Genomic DNA, 24,109 nt, shown 5'->3' on the forward strand with positions numbered 1-24,109 from the left:
TAGATAAAACTGAAATGACCGTCTTTGGATCCAAAGAAGAACGATTAAAAGTCTAACGTTGAAGACCAAAAACCAAGCCAGAAATCTTGGTGTAGTCATGGGCTCAGAGTGAAATTTCATTCATTCACATTAAGACAAATACAAAATCAGCCACCTATTACCTTAAGAATAAATATAGAATTAAAGGATTTGTGTCTCAGCAGGATTTAGAAAAGCTTGTCCATCCGTTTATCCTCAGTAGGCCCGACTACTGTAATGGAGGGGTTTACGGGTTTTTTCTAAAAAAGTCGATCAGACAACTGCAGCTGATTCAGAACGCTGCTTCTAGATTCTTCGCTAAGTCCAGGAAAGTGGATCATATCAGTAAAGTTCTCAGATCTCCACCCTGGCTTCCTGTTTTTCAAAGAATCAACTTTAAACTACTGCTGTTGGTTTATAAAGCACTGAATGGTTTAGGTCCAAAACACATATCCGATCTGCTGCTACGTTATGAACTGTCCAGACCTCTCAGATCGTCTGGGACAGGTCTCCTTACTCTCTCCAGAGTCAAAACTAAACATGGAGAAGCGACGTTCACGTATCTGGAGCAAACTGGACAAACTGGATGGAGAAGCATATAGGACTGGGGCCTACAGAGGAAACTGGAGGTGAATGAACATCGAAGGGAAGGGACACATACTGGCACAGTACCTAAACGGTGGTAATGTTTTTCCTGCTGCCCCTCTTTAAGATAAATACAGGAACATGTTGATGCTAAAGCCACTCTGTGCGTCCCTTTCACTTCCCTGTATAGAGTGTCTGAAGTCCTTTTGTCAGTCACAACCCAAGGCCAAACCACAATGCCCCAAGGTCAATAATTGACAGAGGATCATTATGGAAAGTTTAAATGTCTTCTCTCAAAGGCACCGGTTAATGTGTAGAGATGTGAAAAGAATCCGTGGTTACATTTAACTAACCTGAACCCTAACCCAGACTGCTGGAACCTCACCATTCATAAGTGAAGTGAAGAAAAAGACAAAAAGCATTTGTACTCTTGTGAACCATGAAAGGATAAAAGCAGTAAAAAAAACCCAATAATGGTAATTAACAGTATAAAGTCCAGGTCTGCAGCAAAGAGGACAGATATCAAGTGTGTTTGTGGAATGATTTCATCTTGATGTCGCTGGAGTGCAGTGGAAAAGTGGAACATATTCCCTGACTACTGGCTGATCGTAAACACAAGCAATGAAGGTAGACATCGGCAGCCTCATCCACCAAAGAGAGTTTCTTTTGAGTGCTGGCTCAAAGTTTTGCTCAAGAGCAACATTTGACCAGATGGTAATGCTGAATGAAAGGTCAGGTGTGGCCATGAGTAACCATCCCAAATGTACACCGTGCTGCGAAGTGCTGGATGGCTGGACTGACTCACTGACTGCAAGAGGCCTAGGAAAAAAAAAAAAAGGGAGCAAAACCTCGATGCTTTCAGCAAAGTGCAGAGTTATGATAATTGTAAACAATGTAAATCCTGAATCTGACGCCTGTGTTAGGATAAATCTGGTGATATTCTATATTCTTCTTCTTGTCAACAAATCCCATGTGTAGACTCAAACCAACAGTGAACGTCTCCTACTACCAAACATTATGTTTGTATCCAAAGCCTGATATATATATTATTCATCTGAGCCATAAAGCTCCAATGTTGACCAACAACTATTAAAAACACATCAGTGATTCACATCGTTCCGCTGGGCGACATGCTCCTTCATTACAATGAACACACACTGTAGTTTATTTTGATTCGATCCCACGCACACACCGTCCTGCTGCTGAAAATACTCACTAGGGCAACACATGTGGATTCATCCGCTGCTGTAAGCGAACGTTCCTGAGTCTGATCTTTCGCCAAAAAGCACACATGAGCTGTTTCAATAAAAAAACACGCTGTATCACTGATATGCCTGCATTTGAGTGGCTCTGTTGCTGATACACTGAGCCAAGTGAGTGTTTTTCTTTGTAGGGACTCTGTTACCCAATCACCCTGAAGGCAGGACATGATGTCACGACAGAGTGAAGGTGGGAAGTAGACACGGTGGGGCTGGTCACATTTCATCAGGTCCGTCTCTGTCATCAACATGCACATTTGCATATAAATGGTGGATACAGACGAATAATTGTACTGGGCGGGGGGGGGTAACGTTGGGAAGTGAAGCCTGTGCAAAGGAAAAGCTAGAAGTGAGTTTGCCTTTATGACAAACAATCAAATAAAACAAAAAGCAATCTAACTGAATCTCTTTTTTTTTTGTCTTATTCAGTTATACAGTGTCTTATTCAAAGTTTTAGCTCGTGGTCATGCGCCAGTAGCTTCCGCCAGTACAGTATACAGCAGAAGGTTCATATGGCCAGCCGCTGGTGTCCACTGTGTAATAACACCCTCCCTATTAAACTTTCATTGTTTTTCCCTCTTGTCTGCCCCGCCACTGATCTCCAAACCTGTTCAGTGCAGATCACACATCCTGAATGGTCACTCTCCCGACGCTGTGGTGAAATATATGCTCTTGTGAAACGTTGCGCTGGTTACAAATTAATCCACATCTCACTCATATTTTGCTGCTGCCTTACCCCAGTACAAAGTTTAGTACTCGTTCCTTCCAATAATTCATGTAATGGTTAATATTTGAGCCAGATAGATAACCTGATCTACAGATTTTGACTCCGACTCTTTGAACCGGGAACAATTTAGCACTGCATGGTCACACTATAGAGGTTGTGAAACTTCCCTTTTTCAGATGAAGGCCCAGTGTGGAATCTCAGTTAAGTTTCAAAGAGGACACTCTTCTTTTAAGCATTCTGGATGATCTGCTCTTTTGCAGTCTTACCTAAAGTCAGTTTTTTTGTGGTTGTAGCAGCGGTTGGCGTCGGAGCTATTTGTTGACCAACAATAACGTGGTTCGGAGACTGCAAGCAGCAGCTCAAAACTCTCGTCCTCATAGTGCTGTCGTCAGGGATTGAGCTCTGTCTGCATCATGAGGCTCTCCTTATTGTGCTGTATGCGTTTGTATGTTTGAGTCAATGATACGGTCGGTAACCAATTAAATCCCCAGTTATGCTGCTAACATTGCCAGTAATGAGAACGTAAACATTAATTAAAGCACCATAACAGTTGTTGGCATTGACCACCTCACTGTGATGACTGGGAGTAGCAGGTGTCAGGTGATCATCCAAAAACTGTTGCACCAAAACACAGATGAGTGAGTCGGGTCTACAAAGACAGCACTGCATATTACATCATTTCAAATTTCTGTATTGCTTTTATTCCATTTTTTAAATGTATTTGATTTGTTTTCATGAAGACAGTGGGACCACGGGTGGATTATGAAGTCCTACCCTTGACTTCATGACATTGTTCGGAATGTTTCCTCGGTGTCTCATACGGGTAACGCAGAGTGATCCCAGTCCCTGGGTGTGTCTTTGGCAGAGCTCCGGTCCCATGGAGGAGCAGTTTGACTTCATATTAACGCCTGTTGAAAGGTAGAACGGAGTATTTGGCTGAGCATGAGAGACAACAGAAACACTGTGGGTCTACCTGCAGCCATGATGTCCTTGAAGCACAAGGTGAAAGTAGCACAACCCACCCTGTCACAGCTGCTCTGACCTGCAGTCATAAAACACACAACCATTAACAGACTCTCTGGTAGATTGATAAGAGGATCATATACTATAAATAAGAGAGCAGTAAAACTTCTGATTCCTGCTCACTCATAGCCCTTTAGTGCTCGTTTCCATACAATCCTGGAATCACTGTTGTTTATTACAATTAAAAACATGTTGGGGATGTTTTTTATCATAAGGCAGCACAACCGAAGCTGCCATGGTATCAGTCTGAAAAAGCTTTTGCATCAAGTTTCTCTCCGTGAAATCCTGTAGTGATGATTTACCGTATCAGAGCTTTATCTGTTTAACCAAGGGAAGATTTGTAGATAAATCAGATTGGGGGGGGGTGACATCGTCAGCTTCTATTGTGACGACAACAAACTCGCTGTTACGGATCACCAGTCAGTTGCACACAGTGTCAACAAAGTCTGTTTTTAGAGGAGGACAATCTGCCTCCGGCCTGCCCTTCACCTGTCTGCTGTTAAAAATGGCAGCATGTGGTTGGATAAGTCGTCAGGTATTTGCAGCTAAAGGGGAAATCAGATGATTTAGTATTTCACTTCCAAAGAGTTGGGCAATTCATGAGAGACAGATTGAGTCACAACGTTGAGCGGGATTGGCTTCCAAACTAGTTGTGCCGCCACAAATCATGGCCCATAGGTACACACTTTAAACTCAGATTTTAGGTGAGAAACTTTCGTTCTTCAGCAGATGTCAATAAGAACAGCCTTTGAACATACATCATTCTGCACAGTGAAGGTCAAACATCCAAGAGAATTAGCAATGACCAAAACACATATTTGAGTGGAGGGGGACTCTAAAAGCTGACAAACTCCAATGAGCAGAGAATCAAATAGTCGCAGTGGGCCAACCACCCGGTTTTTGGGTACACTCATGTTACCTTACGTGAAAGCGATTCCCAGCGATCCCGGTTGTCTGCTGATCTACGGGTTGGCGGTTCGAACCCTTGCTCCTTGAACCCAGCACAAGCCAGTTCATTCTTAGTGCAGGTCCCAAGCCCAGATCAATGGGACGGTTGCATCAGGAAGGGCATAAAACCGTAAAAAAAAAAAAAGAGCCAATGCTAAATCAAACATGCAGGTGTTGATCCTCTGTGGTGACCCCTAACAGGAGCAGGCAAAAGAGGGGGAAGAAGAGGTTTTAGTTTTTTAATACATCAGCAAAAAAATTCTAAAAACGTGTCTTCCCTTGTCACTATGGGTAAATGAGTGTAGATTGATGGTCACAAATGGTGGTTTCGTCCATTTACAATTTAATCAACAAAACAAAGTCTGCAAAAAGTGCAGGGGTCTGGCCTAGCACTTGTTGGAAACTAATGTATCTTACTCCTGCAAATCAAGATGATTCCATGACAACAGTACATTCGGAAAAACGAGAGCACTGGTATTGGGTTGGGCTCTGGGATTGAGATATCAGAGCCTGCATCGCAAGAGAAAAAGCTGGAGCGTTGCCAATAGACGGCGGCTTTGGGCCAGGGCTCCGACACTTACTTTTTCACATGGCTGAAGTATTTGTTAATCTGCCCCATGGGCAAAATGTCAAAAGTGGAAATATAAAGCAAGCAGATCCTTTACAATCAAATTGCTTCTAATATTCCTTGTAATAAAGCGGTAATATGGAAAACTACCTAATACTGTACATTATTTTTACATTTCATTATACAGAATAAGAAACCAATAACTGAGTATCCTGACAAAAGCCTGCTGGCATCACAGAGCTGACGTAGCAGCACAATATGTTTGTTGATATCTGGATTATTTCACACATACTCTGGTGTGTGACCTCTACAGTATATATTTAACCAGTGTGTTCACAGACCGTCTTCAGTGCCAAGCTCAGATCAGGCATACGATGGTCTGTCAGGGTTTCACGTGCGCAGAGGGAAGAGAGAGGTTCCTAGCATGCTCTGGCCAATCTGCTGTGACTGATTGTCTGTGGTGAGGCTCTGACACCATACTCAAAACACTTCTCCATCACACCGGAGCAAACCCTCAGCTTTGATCTTCGGCAAGCTCCCTGCACATCATTGAACCAGACCACAGAGAGGCAGACAATGGGTTTGTTTCCTAAGCAATCATATTTACCTCATGATGTAATCTGCTGAAAACATGGAGTCTCGTTGCTAGAGATTCCCTTCGTCCCTATACGCACAAAGAAAAGAAGGAAAAGAAGAGAAGGAAACATTTGATTGCTCCACTCTGAGTCTCTCTGGGACGTTATTTCAGCTCAATAGCAGCAGGTAGTGAATATTATTATTACAAACCAAATGTGGACTATATTGCGGGCAGTATATTTAGATCTGAGGTTTATGAGAGAAGCAGCATTTAGTCCGAGACCGTGCGTTATCAGCGGCAAAGTGAATTGCATTCTGAGATACTGGGGAAGAGAGAGTTCCATTTTTTCTCATAGGCACCGTTCAAAATAATTATAATAATGCTGGGAAGGCTTTGACTTTTTAAACGCACCCCAATAATGTTCATACAGTCCCTGACTTTTATTAGCTTTAAATCCAACGTGAATGTTTCCCCCTGCCTTTGCCTGAACCTGACACACTTACACCTTCACCTTTTTATTTCTCAGTTTTTATCTTTGGTTTTATTGTAAAAAGGCTTTCCATCCTTTTGATTTGCGTTTCTGTGTTCTGCGCGGAGCTTCCTGTTTAAAGTTTTTAATGCGTTATGTGAAGCACGTCGAATCGCCTTTGTGTATGAAATGTGCTATACAAATACAGTTGCCTTGCCAAGATTCTGCTTAGAAAAACAGTTCCACGGCGTCCTTGGGGCCAAAGAAATTATGGCGCTGACCATGTAATCACAACACCCCCGGGTCAAGTCTGGCTGGAGCCTTTGTTGCATATCCCCCCCTCCTCTCTCTCCCATCATTTCCTTTTGTCTCTCTGCTATCACTGTCAAATAAAGGCAAAAACGACCAAAGCGATGCTCATGATAACTAATGTTATTAAATATATATAACCGAAAACTGCCCTACAAATTAGGCAAATTCCATGAACTACAGAGCTCCCCAGGGGCCATGGTGAGAATTTATCTGCAATAAGCTTGGCATTGCATGGTTGTGCTTCCTCACCGTTGTATCGGAGCTACTGTATTCCTGAACTCCCGTGGTATATCGGTAACACAAATGCGTCAAATTTGATAGGAGCACCGTAGGTTCCGATCCCATTCGCCTCAGCAGCGCTTTCTCCTCTAATGTGAATAGGAGCAGTGAAGAGCAGTCACAGTACAGCTACTGTAGCTGTGTCCGTAGCATCATTGATTCACCGCAGCTGCAGACTTAGTCTCACAGGCTCACAGTCAGTGGCTGTACACTGTTGGAGCGCTGCCTTTTGAAAGGAGTAATGAGCGATAAATGCATGATCTCTGCTCCCCCGTAGCATCCGCAGACAGCATTTCCTTAAACTGGCACTGTGATAACACTGGACAGGAACAGTGGGAATGCAAAAAAAAAACCACTCAACACGAGTTACTGCGAAAGCATTCAAACCTTATTGCAAAGTAACACAAAAGTATTGCAAGGGAACACAAAACTTAGTAGTTCGGATTCAAAATTCTCAATGGGACTGAGACCCTACTCAGTATGAGGTGAAAAAAATAATGCTTAATATCTTCCTGTTTGCGTACTCCACAGTGACACTTGGAGGGTGCTTCACATCTACGTCTACCTAAAGTCAGGATATTTGCCTCCATGCAGAATACAGAACGTACAATATGGCTACAATCGGCCCAACACAGCCAAGGGGTATAAAAAGGTATGAAAGGGGACGCATAAGCACATTTTCATACCGGTCCCTGCACTCGGGCTGCTGCTCAACCATAAATACGTCCAGCAACTGACTCCCTCTAAAACCAGAAAGGGTTTTTTTCAAAATTAAACAAAGATACAATGTGTTGATCAATAAGCATTAGAGCTGATGGTACATTCAACGAATCCAATGAACAGACCACAACCAAAAATGTGTTATTCCGTCTCCCAACAATTGCCTACCCTGTCTGCCGCTCTCAGCCTACAGCCCACTGGTTCCCACTTCAGGCATAAAGCTTAAAAAAAAACAGTTTGCAAATATACAACTTCTTTTTAAAATTTTTTTTTTTTTTTTTAAGAAAGGGGCTCAGAAATTGCCCAAAACAGCTGCTCACCGTAGCTGTTTACAAATGTTACTCAAGCTGGAAGAAACAGCGCATTGGTTGGGGACTATTTTCAGTGGCAGTTTAATCCCCATTTGCCGCTCGCTAGAGTATTTGAGGCAGCAGGATGGTGCATGTGGAACTGAGTCAAAATAAACTACAGTGTGTGTGCTCATGGTAATGAATGAGCATGTCACTCGGGGCAACAGTGTGACTCACTGGCGTGTGTTAATCGTTTGTGGAGCTAACGTGGCCCAGAGGAACAAGATATGTCAGGTGTCGGATACACACACGCAGTCCTTGATAATGGGATACATTCAGCGTTGGGGTGAGTCTGCACATGGGATTTCCTGACAATACGAAAAACATAAAATACTATCAGACGTCTTTGTCCCTTGTAGTGAGTGGGGGGGGGGTTACTGTCATCTATTAAAAGGCCAGACAGCCAATCACATCATGAGGTATGAAACACCAGCGGTAAAATATATAAGGAGCTGATGTATTTATTTTGTGTTTCACCCGAGCCTTCTATGTTGCATTCTGTTCTGCGAAGAAACGGCTAAATGACGCGGCCAGCTGTTCAAAACTGTGTGGGATGTGTGATACAAACATTCCCTGGGACTTTGTTCAGGTTTCACTCATTAAGAGACCTTTCCAGCAGAGGAGTCACCTTGTCCCGGCAGCTCTTCCTGTCTTCCTCTTCCTGCCTCTCTGTCCTGCCCCCTACTTACTACTACCTCCTCTTTATATCTGCTCAGCCACATCCACACCACTACACCTGCACAGCCTGCTGACTGGCAGAGCTGACCCTGGCTCCTCTCATGCGGGACTGAGGCCACACTGACCTCTGGAGGTTTGACGTAGAAGAGGGGGACATTAGTACTTCGCTACTGTGCTGCATGTTGCAGCTCTCCTCCGCAAGGCCGTCCCACGAGAGGAGCGAAATCATCCCTGGCCCCTGCAGATCACCTGAGCGGAGAACCAGGAAATACGGACTGCGGCAAATGTAGTGTCCTTCGAGTGCTCACCTTCAACTTTAGACTGTGCGTTTGTTCTTTGCATACCATAAAATAGCATATGACAGGTAGATTATAATGAGGATCAGTGCACTGGCCAAATACGTTAATGATTATCTTCAAACAGACACACATTTATAACTCACAGCAGAGGTCTGCTGGGAAACGCACACACTCATCATTCTGACATGTCTGCTCGGGCAGTAAGTTCCCCCTGCAGCACACACAAACCCACACACTGACACACACACACACACACACACACACACACACACACACACACACACACACACACACACACACACACACACACACACACACAGACACAGATATACCCACTCTTCTTTTACCAGCATCACGAAAAGTGTTATTAGTAGCAACAGAACATTTCCATGTACAAGAAAGAACACGGGAGAAGACGGAGGGAGAGAGAGGGAGTGTCGGATTGCAGCGGGCGCTCCAGCAAGAGGCTGTGTCCTCCAGATGTCACCGCTGATGGAAAAGTACCGCCACCGCCAGTGGAGCCTCACATCCTTCTCTGGGAGAAGGGATTAAACGATTAGCCCGTCCTCACTTTCATTTGCTCTCTTCTGCTGTTCTCTGACTGAGAAAACTGCTGACTGGCACATTCTTTTTAGCTCCTGCTGCACGAGCAGAGAAAAGAGTTCGCTGCACTTCACCATCCCACATTCAGACATTATGTGCCACGATGAACTCATTACAGTGTTACACGTATGACAGGTCACAATGGCTGCCAAAGGACTATTCGTATCAAACACCATTTGTCTCTATCCACTCAAACGTCGCATTTCTCTCACCATTTAAAAAAAAAAAAGACTGTGCACACGTCTCTTCATAAACACAGGTGACTCCATGTGTTTGTATAGAGAGCACCGTCATTAAAGGGCTCCAGTGATTCCCCATTACACTTTCAGAATGTTAGATTCAGATTAAAAAAGGAAAACATCTCTTCAACAGGGATCAAAACATCCTGCCTCTTAGTCCTTAGTATGGGTGAAGCTCTAAAAACTCTGGATCCTACACTTCCCATAATGCAACTCAACAGTATGATTTTGTTGGACTGTCCCTGTCGGGTAAACGGACACTTTGGAGTTTGCAACATAGGTTTTCGTGTTGTACATCTTGAAGTCTCGGGCCGAGTTAAGATACACCTGGTGAAATCACTGTGACATCGTCCGGGTTATTTTCTCGGACTTGACAAACCTCCTCCCGGTTCTTCCACACAAGACACTGGTAAACTGTTTACACAGGCTGAGAAGGACCCCGCGTGACAAAATAATGTCATCGTTGTGTCTAAAACTGGCGAAGTGTCCCTTTAACTCACGGTTCACTCACAGGCCCTTTCAGGCGCTTTAAGCCCCGTCCCAGGGCATTTTTATCAGTGGACTGGAGTCATTCGGTTGTCACGCCAACTTCAGTAACAGCTGAGCCGCCTTCGACCATACGCTTGTTTTTTCGTCAGTGTAGAAGATAAATAGTTAAAAAAAAGTCCTTCTCCTTACTACATGAAAATATATTACATTGTTGATACATGGCAACTCCCTTCATTAAAGGCTTCTTCAGTACTAACCAGGCCCCGGAGCTCCGGAGGCCCTGAGAGCTCCAGGCTTTTAGTGAGTCAACTGTTTGTGCTAATTAAATTGAAAATGTGTGCAACACCAGAGCCCAATATCAGCTGACATCACGAGGGCCTTATTACAGCGGTAGAGAGTAACTGAGTACATTTTCTCAAGTACTGTATATGTATACTGTATTTTCAGTTACTAGCATTTCAGTTACTTTAATTTCATGCTTTATACTTCTATATGCAACTTCATACTTCCACTCTAACATTTCAGAGGGAAATATTGCATTTCCTTATTCCGCTACATTTATTTGGCAGCTGTAGTTACTGGACACTTTTCAAATATAGGTTTTACATGGAAGCATTCGATAAGCGTATAAAATACAATCCGCTGTTAAAGATTAAACCGGCTCTTTTTGTGTTGTGAAATCAGTGTGTAGTCGGAGAGCTCCTGGTCGATGTTTCTGATGTCTAAAAAAAAGTTGCGCAACAGCCAAAAATTCCAAACAATGAGTGCATACACAATTGCATGCACCTCACATAGAGCAGGGAGGACAGGGGGGGATTCGTGTCCACTTGATTCTAAGGTGTGAGCCGGCCCCTGTGATCATAATGTTCACAAAGGATTTAAAAAGCTCCTGGTTCACACACAGGGGGCCCCATGCTTGCTTTCCCTAGGGGCCACCAAATCTCAGAGTGGGGTCCTGGGTTTGAACAGAGCCACGTCGATTTTGTTTTTTTTTATGGCTGCAGCTTTGTAAAAGTATTTAGTGTGGCGATTTCTTATACTCACTATGGAGTAGTGGGTGATGCGCTCTGGTGTGATTCGTTATGACTTGACGGATTCAGCAGGTTCATTGAAGGATGCCCGTGCATATGTGTGTGTGTGTTGGAGACAGAGAGAGAATGTTTCTTAAGGCCTATTCACACCTATTTATACACACAGCCTTGGTAAGCGTGTCAGCAGTCGAGGGGATGCCTGCAGGGGCAGCCTGCCACCTAGTGAGTGTCAGACTACTCTGCCTGTTACCTGGAGGCAGGAAGACTGCTCTGCTCGCTGAATAATGTCTCAGATCTGCAACGGTGGCATTCGTTCTGGCTACCTAAGCACTTTTTCTATATGAATAAAAAAAAAATTGCTAATGTACAGCCCGAAACGCTTCTAAAAAAATTAAATCTTTCGAAGAAGCAAGGTTTTTTTTTCGTCTTTCTCCATATTCAGACAGTTTACATGTATTTATTTATTGAAAATAGTCAAATATCAGATGGTTTAATCATGATTCCTCGCACTCCGATACAGCAGATGGCAGTATGCACCCTCTACCATGGCTTTACGAGCCGCCAATAAACACAGCGAAGAAGAGAAATACGTGCCTCCGCATTGTTGTCGTGCGCTGGGGACTGGGAAAGACGCGGAGGACCGCTTACAGTAAGGGAAAGGGCGTCCTACGAGCAGATATGGACGCGGCGCTGTACCTGGTGGCTGCTGCTCTCCTCGCTGTCCTGATTTTGTTTGTGCTGAAGGTGCGGAGGAAGACGCAGGAAGGTGAGCAGCTTTGGAGCCGTGGTTGGAAAACAGCCGAGCGAATGCGAAGCGTTAGCATAGCCTTTAGCAAGCTGTTGCTTTAAACGTAATGTTGGTAAGACTTGGACGTTAAACTTTTCGACAAGGGGCCATTTTTTTTTAACTTTCTAGTAAATATTTCAGCAGTGAAAGGAAAGAGCGAGGGTTAAAGCTGCTAACTTATCGGCCGTGCCTGACTTTACAGCGATTTCAGGCAACGTCAGCTCACGGCTCGCCTCTATCAAACTACGGAAGCCGCAGTGGGCCCAGCTAAGCCTGGAATACCTCGTCAGCTCTTGGTGAAGCCAGTACGTAAAAAAAAAAGTAAAACAATTGTACTGGAGACAGGAAAGTAGGAAGTAATTGAGTCTCTTTTTGTGTTACGTTGGGTTTATATTCTATCTAGTTTGTCTCTGTCTCTGTCTATACTTGTAAAATCTGCGATGCAACTCATTAATTGCAGTAAATTAAAACGTTGTTTACTTTGCTCAGATTTTAAAAGCAGTTATCTGAAAGCCTCATCGCAGGCCAGGTAATACGATGTCAAGCTGTTCTGACTTATGACTATGGTACCTAAAAGGAAAGTACTCTGCTGCCACATTTGGACGGAGAACACACATACCTGATCAAGCCTTAGAGTGTGCTCATAATCAGTATGAACTGACTTCAGGTCAGCGTTGGGGGCAGAAAAGTCCTAATCAGGACATCCTTAGCTGGGCCCTGTTTCTGATACCATGCACTGATCTGATATCAATGTCTCTTATTTCCTCTTCCATTCGAAAATCTCTGCAGTCTTAATATATATATATATGTGCGAATGGTATTGCATAGACACTGGTGTGATATGTTGCATGCTCAGCGGATGAGGAGCAGCGGCGGGATGTGGTCCGGGCGGCACGGCCCCCTCAGCAGGCAGCGGAGGAGCGAGGAGCTGGTATGCCTCGCAGGAGGAGGAACCTCGCCGCGGTGATGGCGAACAGACGACCGCAGAGAGAAGCTGTGGAACATGGTAAACGCGGTCTCTTATAACTTTGTTCACGTGTGTAATGCGGCTGTTAATGCCCAAGATTGAGATAAAGTCATCACGTGAAATACAGCATGTTGAATATTAATACATAAACCCCGTGTTTAATGAGCTTCTGCTCAGCTTGTTTGAGCAGCTCATACTAGACTGCTGTCATGGGTCATCCAGAAAAAGATGAACTGAGGGATCATCACAGAACTGCTTTAGTTCACTCTTATGCACTGTTATATCAGTGGAACAAACTATGGACGTGTCTACGATCAACAGGAGTTCATTAAGTTTTTATGAGCCAGAATCTGTTGGTCCTGAAACTCTTCAGGATTTTGTATGTCAACATTTTGCAACCACATGGACTATAAGATTCCACTTCCCTCTCTGGCGAGTGCAGTTTACCACTATATTGGGGGGGGAGCAATCCTTCAAACAATTGGCTTTAATAATTCACAATTATTACTAGATGTGAGTCTTGTGATCTATATAATGTGTGGAGTAAAGAACATGTGAGAAAGGTGCTGTTTTTATTTCAGAGGAGGAACATGTGGAGGAAGAAGAGCTGGAGCAGCAGGACTTCCAGCCGACGGCAAAAGTTGGAGCCAAGAAGCAGAAGAAGCTGGAGGAGAAGCAGGCCAAGAAAGCCCAGCGAGAGGTGAGAGAGACGTACGGCACCCTAATTCTGAGCTGGGCCTCTGAGTGTGTCGCCGCAGTGGGAAAACGACAAAATCACCTCACCTCAAAAGCGGTTTGAAGACTAAATGCGGCAGATTTTGTTGATGAACGCTGTTCACCAGCAATGCAGTGTGCAGTGGAAGCAGCTGCACACATCTGCCAAAAAAATCAATTGTGGATGGCAGCGAGACAATCTCCAGAAAGATCTTGGCAAACGAAAATGAAATCGCAGTTTGTTTGACGTCCAGAGTCACATGTATTGTATAAACAGTGTACCATGACGATGACTGTAATATGTACTCTGGGATGGACCAGGGACGCAGCGTTGCAGCCTTTGGCATACTGGCTGAACACAACATGGGCGTGGGAGGTGCTTCAGGTCACTTAATGATCCTAAATTAAATTTAAAAAAAAAAAAAGAAAATTTAAAAAAAAGCAAGCGCTTGTACGTTCAGATTAGCCTCTTCAACGATAAAAGTAACAACACATAATAAGCACTCAGTCTTGTTCATGTGGTTTCAGATTTCAAAAATGGCTTGAAGATACTCTGTTTGATTGAGACGCTGTCTCGTGGCAACCCACAAATGTCTCCAGCTCATGGTTGAGGTTTTAAAACGCCGCCGTTGGACTGGCCTGAGTTTAAACAGTAGCGGCCAGTGTCCTGTCGGCTCGTATTGCATCGTGTTGTGTTTTCTTTTCAGGCGGAGATGGAGGAGAGGGAGGAGAGGAAGAGGATGCAGGAGCTCCGAGAGCATGAGAGACGGCAGGAGGAGGAGAGAGAACGACTGCTGGAACAGAAACAGGTTACACACACACACACACACACACAAATCCCCTCACCAACCCTTTGCTTCCCTGTGTGTTGATACGCAGAGGAGATGCTGAGACTCTGTGCTGCTGTTTATTTAGGAGGAGGAGGAGCGTCGCGCCAAAGAGGAGCAGGAGAGACGGGAAGAGGAGGAGTACTTAAGACTCAAAGCTTCCTTCACCATAGAAGACCAGGGAGAGGAGGAACAGCTCTCTGAGGACCAGGTCAGTTCGATATCAACACAACACAATTTTTAACATTCAGTGCTGTTTGTCTTTTGATATCATACATTTAAAATCTAAGAAACGTTTGTGTTCTTTACTCCCAGTCACACAACCGGCTTCAAGAATTCATCCAGTACATTGAGGTGAGACTGACAGACCCCTTCACCTTCCAGCCTATACTGGAGCACAGGAATGCACCGTATTAAACTGTGTCCCTCTGTCCTGCAGAGCTCTAAGGTGGTTCTCTTGGAGGACTTGGCTTCTCATTTTGGGATGAGGACTCAGGACGCTATCGCCAGACTTCAGGACCTGTTGGCCGAAGGCTCCCTCACAGGTTGGTGTGACCGGGACTGGTATGGATGTGGCTGCTCAGAGTAAAGATAGAAACATGAGCTCTTATTCTCTGAATTAGGAATAAATGACACGCGGACCTGTTCCTTTGTCTCGGCTCCTGAATGATTTTGGAGCTGGAGAGAGGGAATCCTGTCCTCCCAGCATGTGAGCAGAGCATCTCACTGTTGGCTCTTCGCTCTACTCCAGATCCATTTTAGCCAAAGCAACTCGCATCTCTGAAACCTGAAATTTACCGTGAAGGTATATAAATGCCTCTCTCATCTGAAGTCTGTGAAGCAGGTGAAGGGAATTCTGCAGATTTCCTGCGGGTAATATTTACTATTCAGGAAATACAGATACAAAGTGAAGCTCTTATGAGGGCGCTGTCTCCAGTCAGTAAAACTGGTAAACTACCCGTTGGCACACTGATCATAAATGAACAGCAAACAGGTGCTAACCATGCTCTAAAATTCCAAAAATGTCAGCAAAACAAGTGCTGAGTTGGTTAGTGGAATAATCTGAAAAAGACTTTGATGATCGATTTTAGAAAATTTCAATGTCTTACTCTCTCATTCTGTATATGGTAGTAAATATATATCTTTTGGTTGGACAAAACAAGACATTTGAAGACGTAACTGTGGGCTTTAGATAATTTTTTATTTTCAGACATGGGAATAATTAATCCACAGATTCATTGATATTGAAAATAACCAACAGCTGCAGCCCTAAAAGCAATGTGGGTACTTTTATCTATATCTAACCATATTTAACTATGTATCTGTGTTGCGCGTGTATATATATATATATATATATATATATATATATATATATATAGATATATATAGATATATATAGATATATCTGTGTTGCGTGTATATATATATAGATATAGATATATAGATATAGATATGAATTGGATATAGATATATAGATATAGATATATAGATATAGATAGATATAGATATAGATATATAGATATAGATAGATATAGAGATAGATAGATAGATAGATATTAATAGATAGATATATAGATATAGATAGAGAGATAGATATATAAATAAACAAACATCATTGAGAATCTGTGGATAGACCTCAAAAGTGCAGTGCATCTAAGACGGCCCAAGAATCTCACAGAACTAGAAGCCTTTTGCTGGAAGACTGGGCGAAAGTCCCCCAAACAAGAACTGAAAGACTCTTAGCTGCTACAGAAGGGTTTACAAGCTGTGATACCTGCCAAGGGGGGCGTTACTAAGGCCTGACCATGTAGGGTGCCCAAACTTTTGTTCAGCTCCTTTTCCTGCTGCTAGTTTGAAACTGTAAAAGATGGAAGTAAAAAAAAAAGGTTTAAAATATTAAAGGCATGTCATCTTTAACTTTGTGCCTTTTTGAAAAACCAGGTCATGTTCTATTCACTAACTATTCACAGTAAATATTAAACAGCAGTGCCCAGACTTCCTCATGCCACTGTTTTTGTATGTATGTGTATCTATATACAATCTAAGAAACATGCTGCATTTTGCTGTACATTTTCTGCAGGAGTGATTGACGACAGAGGGAAATTCATCTCCATCACTCCGGAAGAGCTGGACTCGGTGGTTCGTTTCATCAGACAGAGAGGCAGAGTCTCCATCACAGAGCTGGCTCAGGCCAGTAACTCGCTGATCAATCTGATGCCCGAGAGCCGCAGCGCCGCCTGATGGACCCCGGACCGCTGCAGGACAGCTCCACGAGAGTCCGCATGAGACTGCTGAAGAATGACCTGACCCCAGATCTCCGTGACGACCAAGCTCGGCTGTCGGTGAAAAGCACGTACTGCGCTACGCCAATCATTTGCTATTTGCTGGCCGGTGGTGCCTGAAGTTTTTATCTGTTGTACTTCAGGTACGGAGCAGACCATGGCTCAATGCCCTTCATGCACTAGCAGTTCTCAGACTTCAGATAGACTAGGACTTATGTTTGATTCAACTAAGAGTTGAAATAAACTTATAGTAACACACTATATACAGTGTAAGACATTAACAAACCCATCAACATGAAAAAATACAATTGGAGATTCCTGTTTTTGTTCCATCTATTCTGAGTTTGGTCTCGTTTAGTGTAACATAACTTTTATGGTGATTGTCATAATTAAAATGATCTTTCTACAAGATGCAGGTCTGCTGCTACAGCTCTGCTTTACACACATTTCCTGTTAAATTTATTACTATCACTTTAGGAACACCTCACGTCTATAAACAGGAGTTTGTCATGTATGTGGGCCGTATGAGCAGAATGACTTCTGGTGTCTGCCAGCGTCGTCATTTACACCCGTAGCAGTGTTATTAAGGGGTGTGCATTACAGCCACTGAGACAGCTGAGAATTTTGTCTGGATTTGCAGTCAGTAATCTGCTGCTTCAGTGTTTAGCAAATCAAGTCAACCCATGTCTCCATACTGTGTAGAACAATGTGACGCAGCGGTATAGTCCCGCTTTTGACATCGTCACAGTCTGTCTTACCAAAGAGGCCCGTCGCTACACTGCGGAAGCGGCTCAAAGAAATTTCAAATTATTAGAGAGAGGCTTTTCTTAAGCCAGTGCTTAAAGAGAGAAACAGGGTGGAGAAACACAGCTTTCATTAAACATACCAAAATCTGTAACATAAGGACATACAATTAACATAACATTTATTACACCTTGTGACTTATTTAACACGGAATATTAGAGTCTGTAGACTGACAGGCACATCAGACATTTAAATTAAACTTAGTATCTGTAATGTATCAGGATGGTTTGGTGTCTTGTTTTCATAAAAGTCTTTCAGCTGATGAACTTTGAGTCCACAAGCTTAAAATAAAGTCAGTCTCAGAGGTAGAGACTGATTTCAGCTGGATGGCTCCTGGCCTTTATCAGGGAGACTCTGTCCTCTCGGACTCTGTTTTCCTTCAGTTATCTCCCATGTAGAGGCGGCTCCTCTATCCTGCAAACACAAGAAAAAACATCAGTCCAGTCTCCCAGTAAACTCTTTAATATTTGACCCCAGTAAATGCTGCATGGAGCTATTACTTCTGTATTCAAACTATGCACCCGTTTTCATTTTGACATGAGAAAACCCAGCATACCTTTATCAAAACCCCCAACGATGCCAGGTCGTTTCTGAGGGTGTCGCAGGCTTTGAGGAGACGGTTTCTTTCTGCGAGGAGTCCTTGGTTTTCGGGGGATCCAGCGGTCGGACCTTTCAGATGGGCGAGTGCGAACGATCGGACTTCACTTCGGAAATGAGTCAGCTGCTCAATGACACCCTGTAGTCTTCCACAACCACTCACCTCGTCAGCCTGCTGCACATGACGGTGGGACAGCGGAGAGATGAGATGTGTGAGAACAAAGTTTCTCGTCTGGAATCCATTTAAAGAAAAAGTCTGGGGATGTTTTTGTCTTTTTGTCAACAAATCCCACATGCAGGCTCAAACTAAAACTGATGCTAGCCTACTAATAAGTTTTGTGAGTGTATCCAAATCGTGATATATATTCACAAGCACTTTATTAGAAACACTTGTAAACCTTCTTATTCATGCAATTATCCAATCAGCCAACCACGTGGCAGCAGTGCAGTGCACAAAGTCCTGCAGATACAGGTCAGGAGCTTCAGTTAATGTTCACATCGAAGATCAGAATGAAGGCAAAATGTGAACTCAGTGGTTTTGACTGTGGCATGGTTGTTGCTGCCAGGCGGGCTGGTTTGAGTATTTCTGAAGCAGCCGATCTCTCGATCTATCTACAGTTTTTACTCAGAATGTTGCCAAAACCAAAAACATCCAGTGAGCAACAGTTCTGTGGATGGAAACGTCTTGTTGATGAGAGGCCGGACTGCTTGGAGCTGAAAGAAAGGCTACGGTAACTCAGATAACCAGTCTTTACGTTTATGCATCCCCTCATGGCCCACAATTGCACCAGATCTGAATCCAACAGAACACCTTTGGGATGTTGTAGACCAGGAGATTGAAAGCATGACTGTGCAGAAATGATGTGATGCACTCATGTCAACATGGAGCAGAATCTCAAAGGAAAGTTTCCAACATCTTGTGGAATCCAGGCCACAAAGAACTGAGGCTGTTTTGAGATCAAAGAGAGGAGCTACCCAGTATTAGTATGGTGTTCCTAATGCTTGCTGAGTGTATCTTATACGTCGTTCTCAGTTCACAGGTTCTGACCTTATTGTGCAGCAGATCGATCCCAAACACATCCAAGATGTCTCTCACGTAGCTGACCATCGCTCCGAACACTGCAGGGCTCCGGGCCACTCCTTCAGACTGAGCAGAAATACAACACACACACATACACACACACTTTTCAGTATCCATGCTTTACTTCAGTCACGCACTGACAGCACTTTGAAGGGATCATTTGACATTTGCAACCATTTATGTCTGCTGCCTCATTGTATTGTGCCACAAACTGTTTCGGTCTGGATGAAGTCTTGGTTTTAAACTGCTTCTGCATGTTGCCACTGAGACAGTCTGCCCAGAAAAAGATTTCCCTGCTAGTGCTGGCCTGAGGTTGGCATTTAGCTGGTCACACGGTGAGCCTTTCTATCCAACTTTTTGATTAAAATAACCCCATAGTCTTTCTTCCAGCAACTCCCTTTGGGACGAGGATTACATTTTTGTTCCACTACGGGTGAGGACCACTCAATTACCTGCAGAATTAGCAGAGCTGGAACCTTTAGTCGGTTCACATAATCCCACGAGAGTCGGATGGGCGGTAAGAAACAGTGAATTACCGTAGAAACGGGCTGGAGTTGGCAGTTTCCATGATAGACCAGATTCATCACAGCTCCCATGGCTCTCGGGGTATCAAAGTCATCTGCCAGAGCTTTCACCACACTGGATTTAGTCTCAGCCAACCTGAAGAAACAAGTTCTCTCTATGAGACCTGAATAAATATGAAATGCATAATAATTTCTTCGTTCTTTTAGTTTTAAGGGGATGGTTTACCTATAGAGTGGGTGTGGCCCTCCCACCATGAAAAACATTGTGTTTCAAACACAGCCCAACTTTTAATTAGGTTTACTCTCACACACAGAACAGAGAATACGAGATGCGCGCGAGTTGTGAGAACCCGACAGACACTCTGCACAAACACCAAAGTAGCGGAGCACGAAACGGGAGAAATAATGAGACACTGACATAGGTTTAAATCTGATGACCACCACGTGAATGAATTGATCAGAGGGAGGAGAAAGCCACTACCTCTCCCAGAGAAAAGCTTCCTGCACAGGTGAACACTGCAGCTGACCCTTCATGTAGGCCTGAGTGTCACGGACGAAGGTGGAGATGGTTCCCAGAGAGGTCCGAGCCTCCGACATGCTGCGGTCACTGTAGTCTATAGCTGTGGGGGACACCATGGGGAATCGTCAATATTCTTCCGTTTACTGCTGAAAACTAAGTGTCTCACTGCAACGAATGTGTCAACATACAGGCATCATGCTTCATTACGGTGGGGACTGGGAGGCTGGGAAGCTACTTTTTTCACTGGTTGATTACATTCCTTTACATCCATTACTAGAAAAACAATTACTAAGACAATTAATTTGGCTTTTACATTAAAGGGTTAAATATGCCAATAATTTGATTTTCTTCTCGCTTTAAATTATAAATACATTAACTTTTTTATATGGATTCAAAATGTCTTTTTTTAATTATTGGATTTACCTACATACCACGGGGGACTTGGCAAAAGTGCAAAGTGGGGGAAAAAAAAGTCTGATGCAAACAAAAGACAAAAAAAAAAAAAGGACCACATAATTCTTTCCCCCCACCTGATCTGTATTTTGTCAAAAGACAAAACATCCGGAATTCATTGGCAGAGTAAGACTGCAGGAAATCCTAATGGAGGACAAAAGAAGATCAAATTATTACTTTCACAAACTGCAGCACACAATATGCAAGATACAGTCTATTCTCACAAAACCGTTACTAGGCAAGGTGATGAATGAGTCAAGATGGCGGTACCTTGATGGTGATATAGTTCTTTAAAGATTTAGACATTTTCTCTGCGCTGCCTTTTAGGTGTAAGTGTCCTAAAAACAATAAACAGCCAATCAGACCAACAAGTTCCAAAACAGAAACACTGCGCTTGGCAATCCTGACAAAACTGTGGTACAAGGCTTGGAAATCCAGAAATGAAATTAGTGGAAACAAAAAAAAAAAGAAGAGGTGAGGCTAAGCCGCACAGCAAAATATAATCAATTTCATTTGGTGCGGTTGAGATGTTGTCGGTAAATGGCTGTTTAAATCTGCTGAAAAGAAAAAGGAAAAAAAAACCACATGCTTTCAACATATTTTGTTGCTCAGATGACAGAAACTGAAAGAGGATTTTCATAAAAACCATTTCTATAAACAGAATCCCATTCAGAATCGAAGTTGACAAATGAGACCCAAACCCTATTAGGTGTAACCACAAGGCAGAACTCACATAACTCCCACACATTTAAAAGCTGCTTCAAACATGTTTGGGAGACCCTTAGGAGGAGAACCTGGCTTGGATGGTGGATTTACCTGAGTGGAGGAAGTAGTGTCCCCACTGTCCACACTGGTGATAGGCCTCACTCTGAGCCACCTCATTCTCGTGGTGGGGAAAGGCCAGGTCAATACCTCCGGAGTGGATATCCAGCTGACTCCCAAACACACAGCTGAAACCACCGCAGAGACAGCGGCACCATACACTGAGTCTGAGGAGCATGTATCAAGAACCGCACAAACTGCAGCCTCCAAAGTGACGGTGCAGTTGGACCAACACCGTGCTTGGTTAAAACGGTTAAGACCAAAAACTGAACATTTAAAATACTTCATGGAGCAGTATTTACTGAGGATCTTTGGTGTTAGACTGCATTAGTTTTAGCTAGCTAAGCAGTAGGTTGCTGTAAATCCAAACCTAGCGATGGTAGAGCATTCGATATGCCAGCCAGGTCTCCCTCTGCCCCATGGAGATTCCCAGTACGGTTCCTGAGGTTTGGACCGCTTCCACAGAGCAAAATCCCTCGGGTCTCGTTTACTCGTGCCGCCTGGAGAGCAGAGCAGTTTGCCGTCCATTAGTAATGCTAACACATGCCCTGCCCACGGCAGAGATGGCAGTGCCAGCAATCCCATTGTGCTTTCAGGCCCAAATTTCAGAACTTGAGAATACAATTTGTTGTTACTGTGTCAAGAAGCAGACAGAGAGACTTACCGGGTTCTCCCTGAGAAGCCACAGCTCCCACAAACTTGCCATAACGATCACCAATGGACTGAATATCAAAATACACGTCGCCTGCAACCAAAGCAGTTCGCAGATGTTGACTCAGGTGCTGTGGAGGTGCGGGCATTACTTCTCAAGTGAAATGACAGTCAGGAGGTTCTCAATGTTCACCTTCTTTCGTGGCATAGGCGTGTCCATTTTTGAGGATCCCCTTAATGAAGGCGACAATGTGATGCACATTCTCTGTGACTCTTAAGTACGCTGCAGGGGGAATCACCTGAAAGACAAACGAGGGAATAATAAAGACGTGTTTACGGATGAACACGCTTCACGGTAGCCCCAGTTTGTGCCTCCCACGGCAAAAATCGCTTGTTTCACTTCACAAGTATCTGTGATCACATTTGAGTTACGGAAATAAACCTTGCTTGGGGGAGCATCCGAAACCAGGCCGAGGGGAGTCTGGTGGAGACAGAGCTCAGACTCTACTTGTATAAAGTGGGCTAGTGAATCCAGTTAAACGCAGAGATGTATTGGTTCCTGCTGAATCGGTGTTGGTGTCGATACTGACCTGATCCAGCAGGTCAGTGGTGTCAGCCAGATTGTGACATGAACAACCGTCTCTTTGTCAGTGTCATTTTACGACTCTGTATTTGAAACTCACTTCTGTGCCATTTCAGCAAAAAGCCGTGGACGTTCCCCGTGTTGCAGGGTTATGTTTTTAACATGCTGGCGTGGGACCGGCTCACAAAGCTCAATCTAAAAAGAATTTACCCCTCGTGTCAGCCTTGATGGCGGTCAGTAAATAAATGGCCTACTTGAATGAAAACATCAGCCATTGCCTAATCACGAACCTTTAAGGACAGCATATCCCTCTTGAATTCATCCTCATACTTTCTGGATATGATGGCCGGAGACACATTTTCCTACAGAGCAAGAGAAACACGCTTTCAACACAGCTGATAAAACGAGGAGTCACCAGAACCACTGGTGTGTTTGGCTGAGCGCGCTCTCCTGGTCTTACCTCCCGGCTTCTTTTGATTATTTTGTCGTCAATGTCAGTGATCACCATCGCGTGGACGACGGTGATCCCGAACAACCTGGACAAGATCCTCTGCAGGATGTCGAACCTGACATAGGAGCTGGGACAGACACACGCAAAGCGACTGAGCTCGGGCACCTTTCACGGCCTTTGGCTTGTACATGCAAATGTCTGTCTGTGTGTGTGTGTGTGTGTGTGTGTGTGTGTGTGTGTGTGTGTGTGTGTGTGTGTGTGTGTGCGGGATCTTTACCAAGCATGACCCAGGTGGGCATGGTCGTACACGGTGGGTCCACAGCTGTACCTGAGACACAACACGTGTACAATACTGAGTGAGGTTATTGTGCCGCTATGAAGGTAACGTGACGGTGCGTATGCGCATCACGTAGCGCTGTTCCCTACCAGGTAGCGACCCCCTCCCTTGCTAGAATGAGAGGCTCCTTCTGTTTGGTCAGGCTGTTGAAAGTCTTCACGCCCGTGTCGACCCCGCTGGGTCTCGTCCAGCTCCTCCCCGGAACCCCGCAACACGATCCGGCCTTGACGACCAGCCGGGCCGCGTCGAGCGCCCCGCGGTGGCCCTTCGCCTTCCGTAACACCGACCTCGCCGGGTGCCTCCACATGGCGAGACCCCGCTGTGGAGGACGCGGCGTACGCGCCCCCTCGGTCGGCTCGCAACACTGACCACGCGGCCGACAGGGTCCCACGTTAGCGCAGCAGCGACGGGACGCCTCGAGCGCTCGACAAAAGCTGCGCGCTATTTCACCGTCTGCTGTCACGCGCGTCCGTGTCGCCGCCGCACTTCTCGTGAGAGTCTGATACCGGAAGTGTTCATTACGCGTCATGTGATT

General features: G+C 44.4%; 2 protein-coding genes across 5 annotated transcripts; one reads left to right on the forward strand and one right to left on the reverse strand.

Annotated features, from left to right (window-relative positions):
- Positions 1–11,740: 11,740 nt before the first annotated feature.
- On the forward strand, positions 11,741–17,162 carry LOC120798141 (DDRGK domain-containing protein 1-like). Its single transcript, XM_040142213.1, has 8 exons — positions 11,741–11,940; positions 12,818–12,967; positions 13,510–13,628; positions 14,350–14,451; positions 14,558–14,680; positions 14,785–14,823; positions 14,909–15,014; positions 16,550–17,162. The coding sequence occupies exons 1-8, from the start codon at positions 11,853–11,855 to the stop codon at positions 16,708–16,710; spliced, it is 888 nt and encodes a 295-aa protein (XP_039998147.1). The 5' UTR covers positions 11,741–11,852; the 3' UTR covers positions 16,711–17,162.
- Positions 17,163–17,646: 484 nt separating this feature from the next.
- Positions 17,647–24,103, reverse strand: cars2 (cysteinyl-tRNA synthetase 2, mitochondrial). 4 transcript variants are annotated; one of them, XM_040142210.1, is made up of 15 exons: positions 23,664–24,103; positions 23,515–23,565; positions 23,247–23,364; positions 23,077–23,148; positions 22,397–22,502; positions 22,217–22,297; positions 21,923–22,052; positions 21,547–21,680; positions 21,001–21,068; positions 20,808–20,874; positions 20,239–20,377; positions 19,770–19,893; positions 19,201–19,299; positions 18,112–18,324; positions 17,647–17,969 (listed from the first exon to the last, which is right to left on the reverse strand). In XM_040142210.1, exons 1-15 carry the CDS (start codon positions 24,101–24,103, stop codon positions 17,874–17,876), a joined length of 1,938 nt encoding a protein of 645 aa, XP_039998144.1. In that variant the 3' UTR covers positions 17,647–17,873. The 4 variants fall into 4 exon arrangements, with proteins under 4 accessions (XP_039998144.1, XP_039998143.1, XP_039998146.1 ...); XM_040142209.1 differs by having other exon boundaries at positions 18,112–18,327; XM_040142212.1 differs by lacking the exon at positions 19,201–19,299.
- Positions 24,104–24,109: the final 6 nt, after the last annotated feature.

Source organism: Xiphias gladius, chromosome 13 (genome assembly GCF_016859285.1).
Source record: "Xiphias gladius isolate SHS-SW01 ecotype Sanya breed wild chromosome 13, ASM1685928v1, whole genome shotgun sequence".
NCBI classification, from domain to species: Eukaryota; Metazoa; Chordata; class Actinopteri; order Istiophoriformes; family Xiphiidae; genus Xiphias; species Xiphias gladius.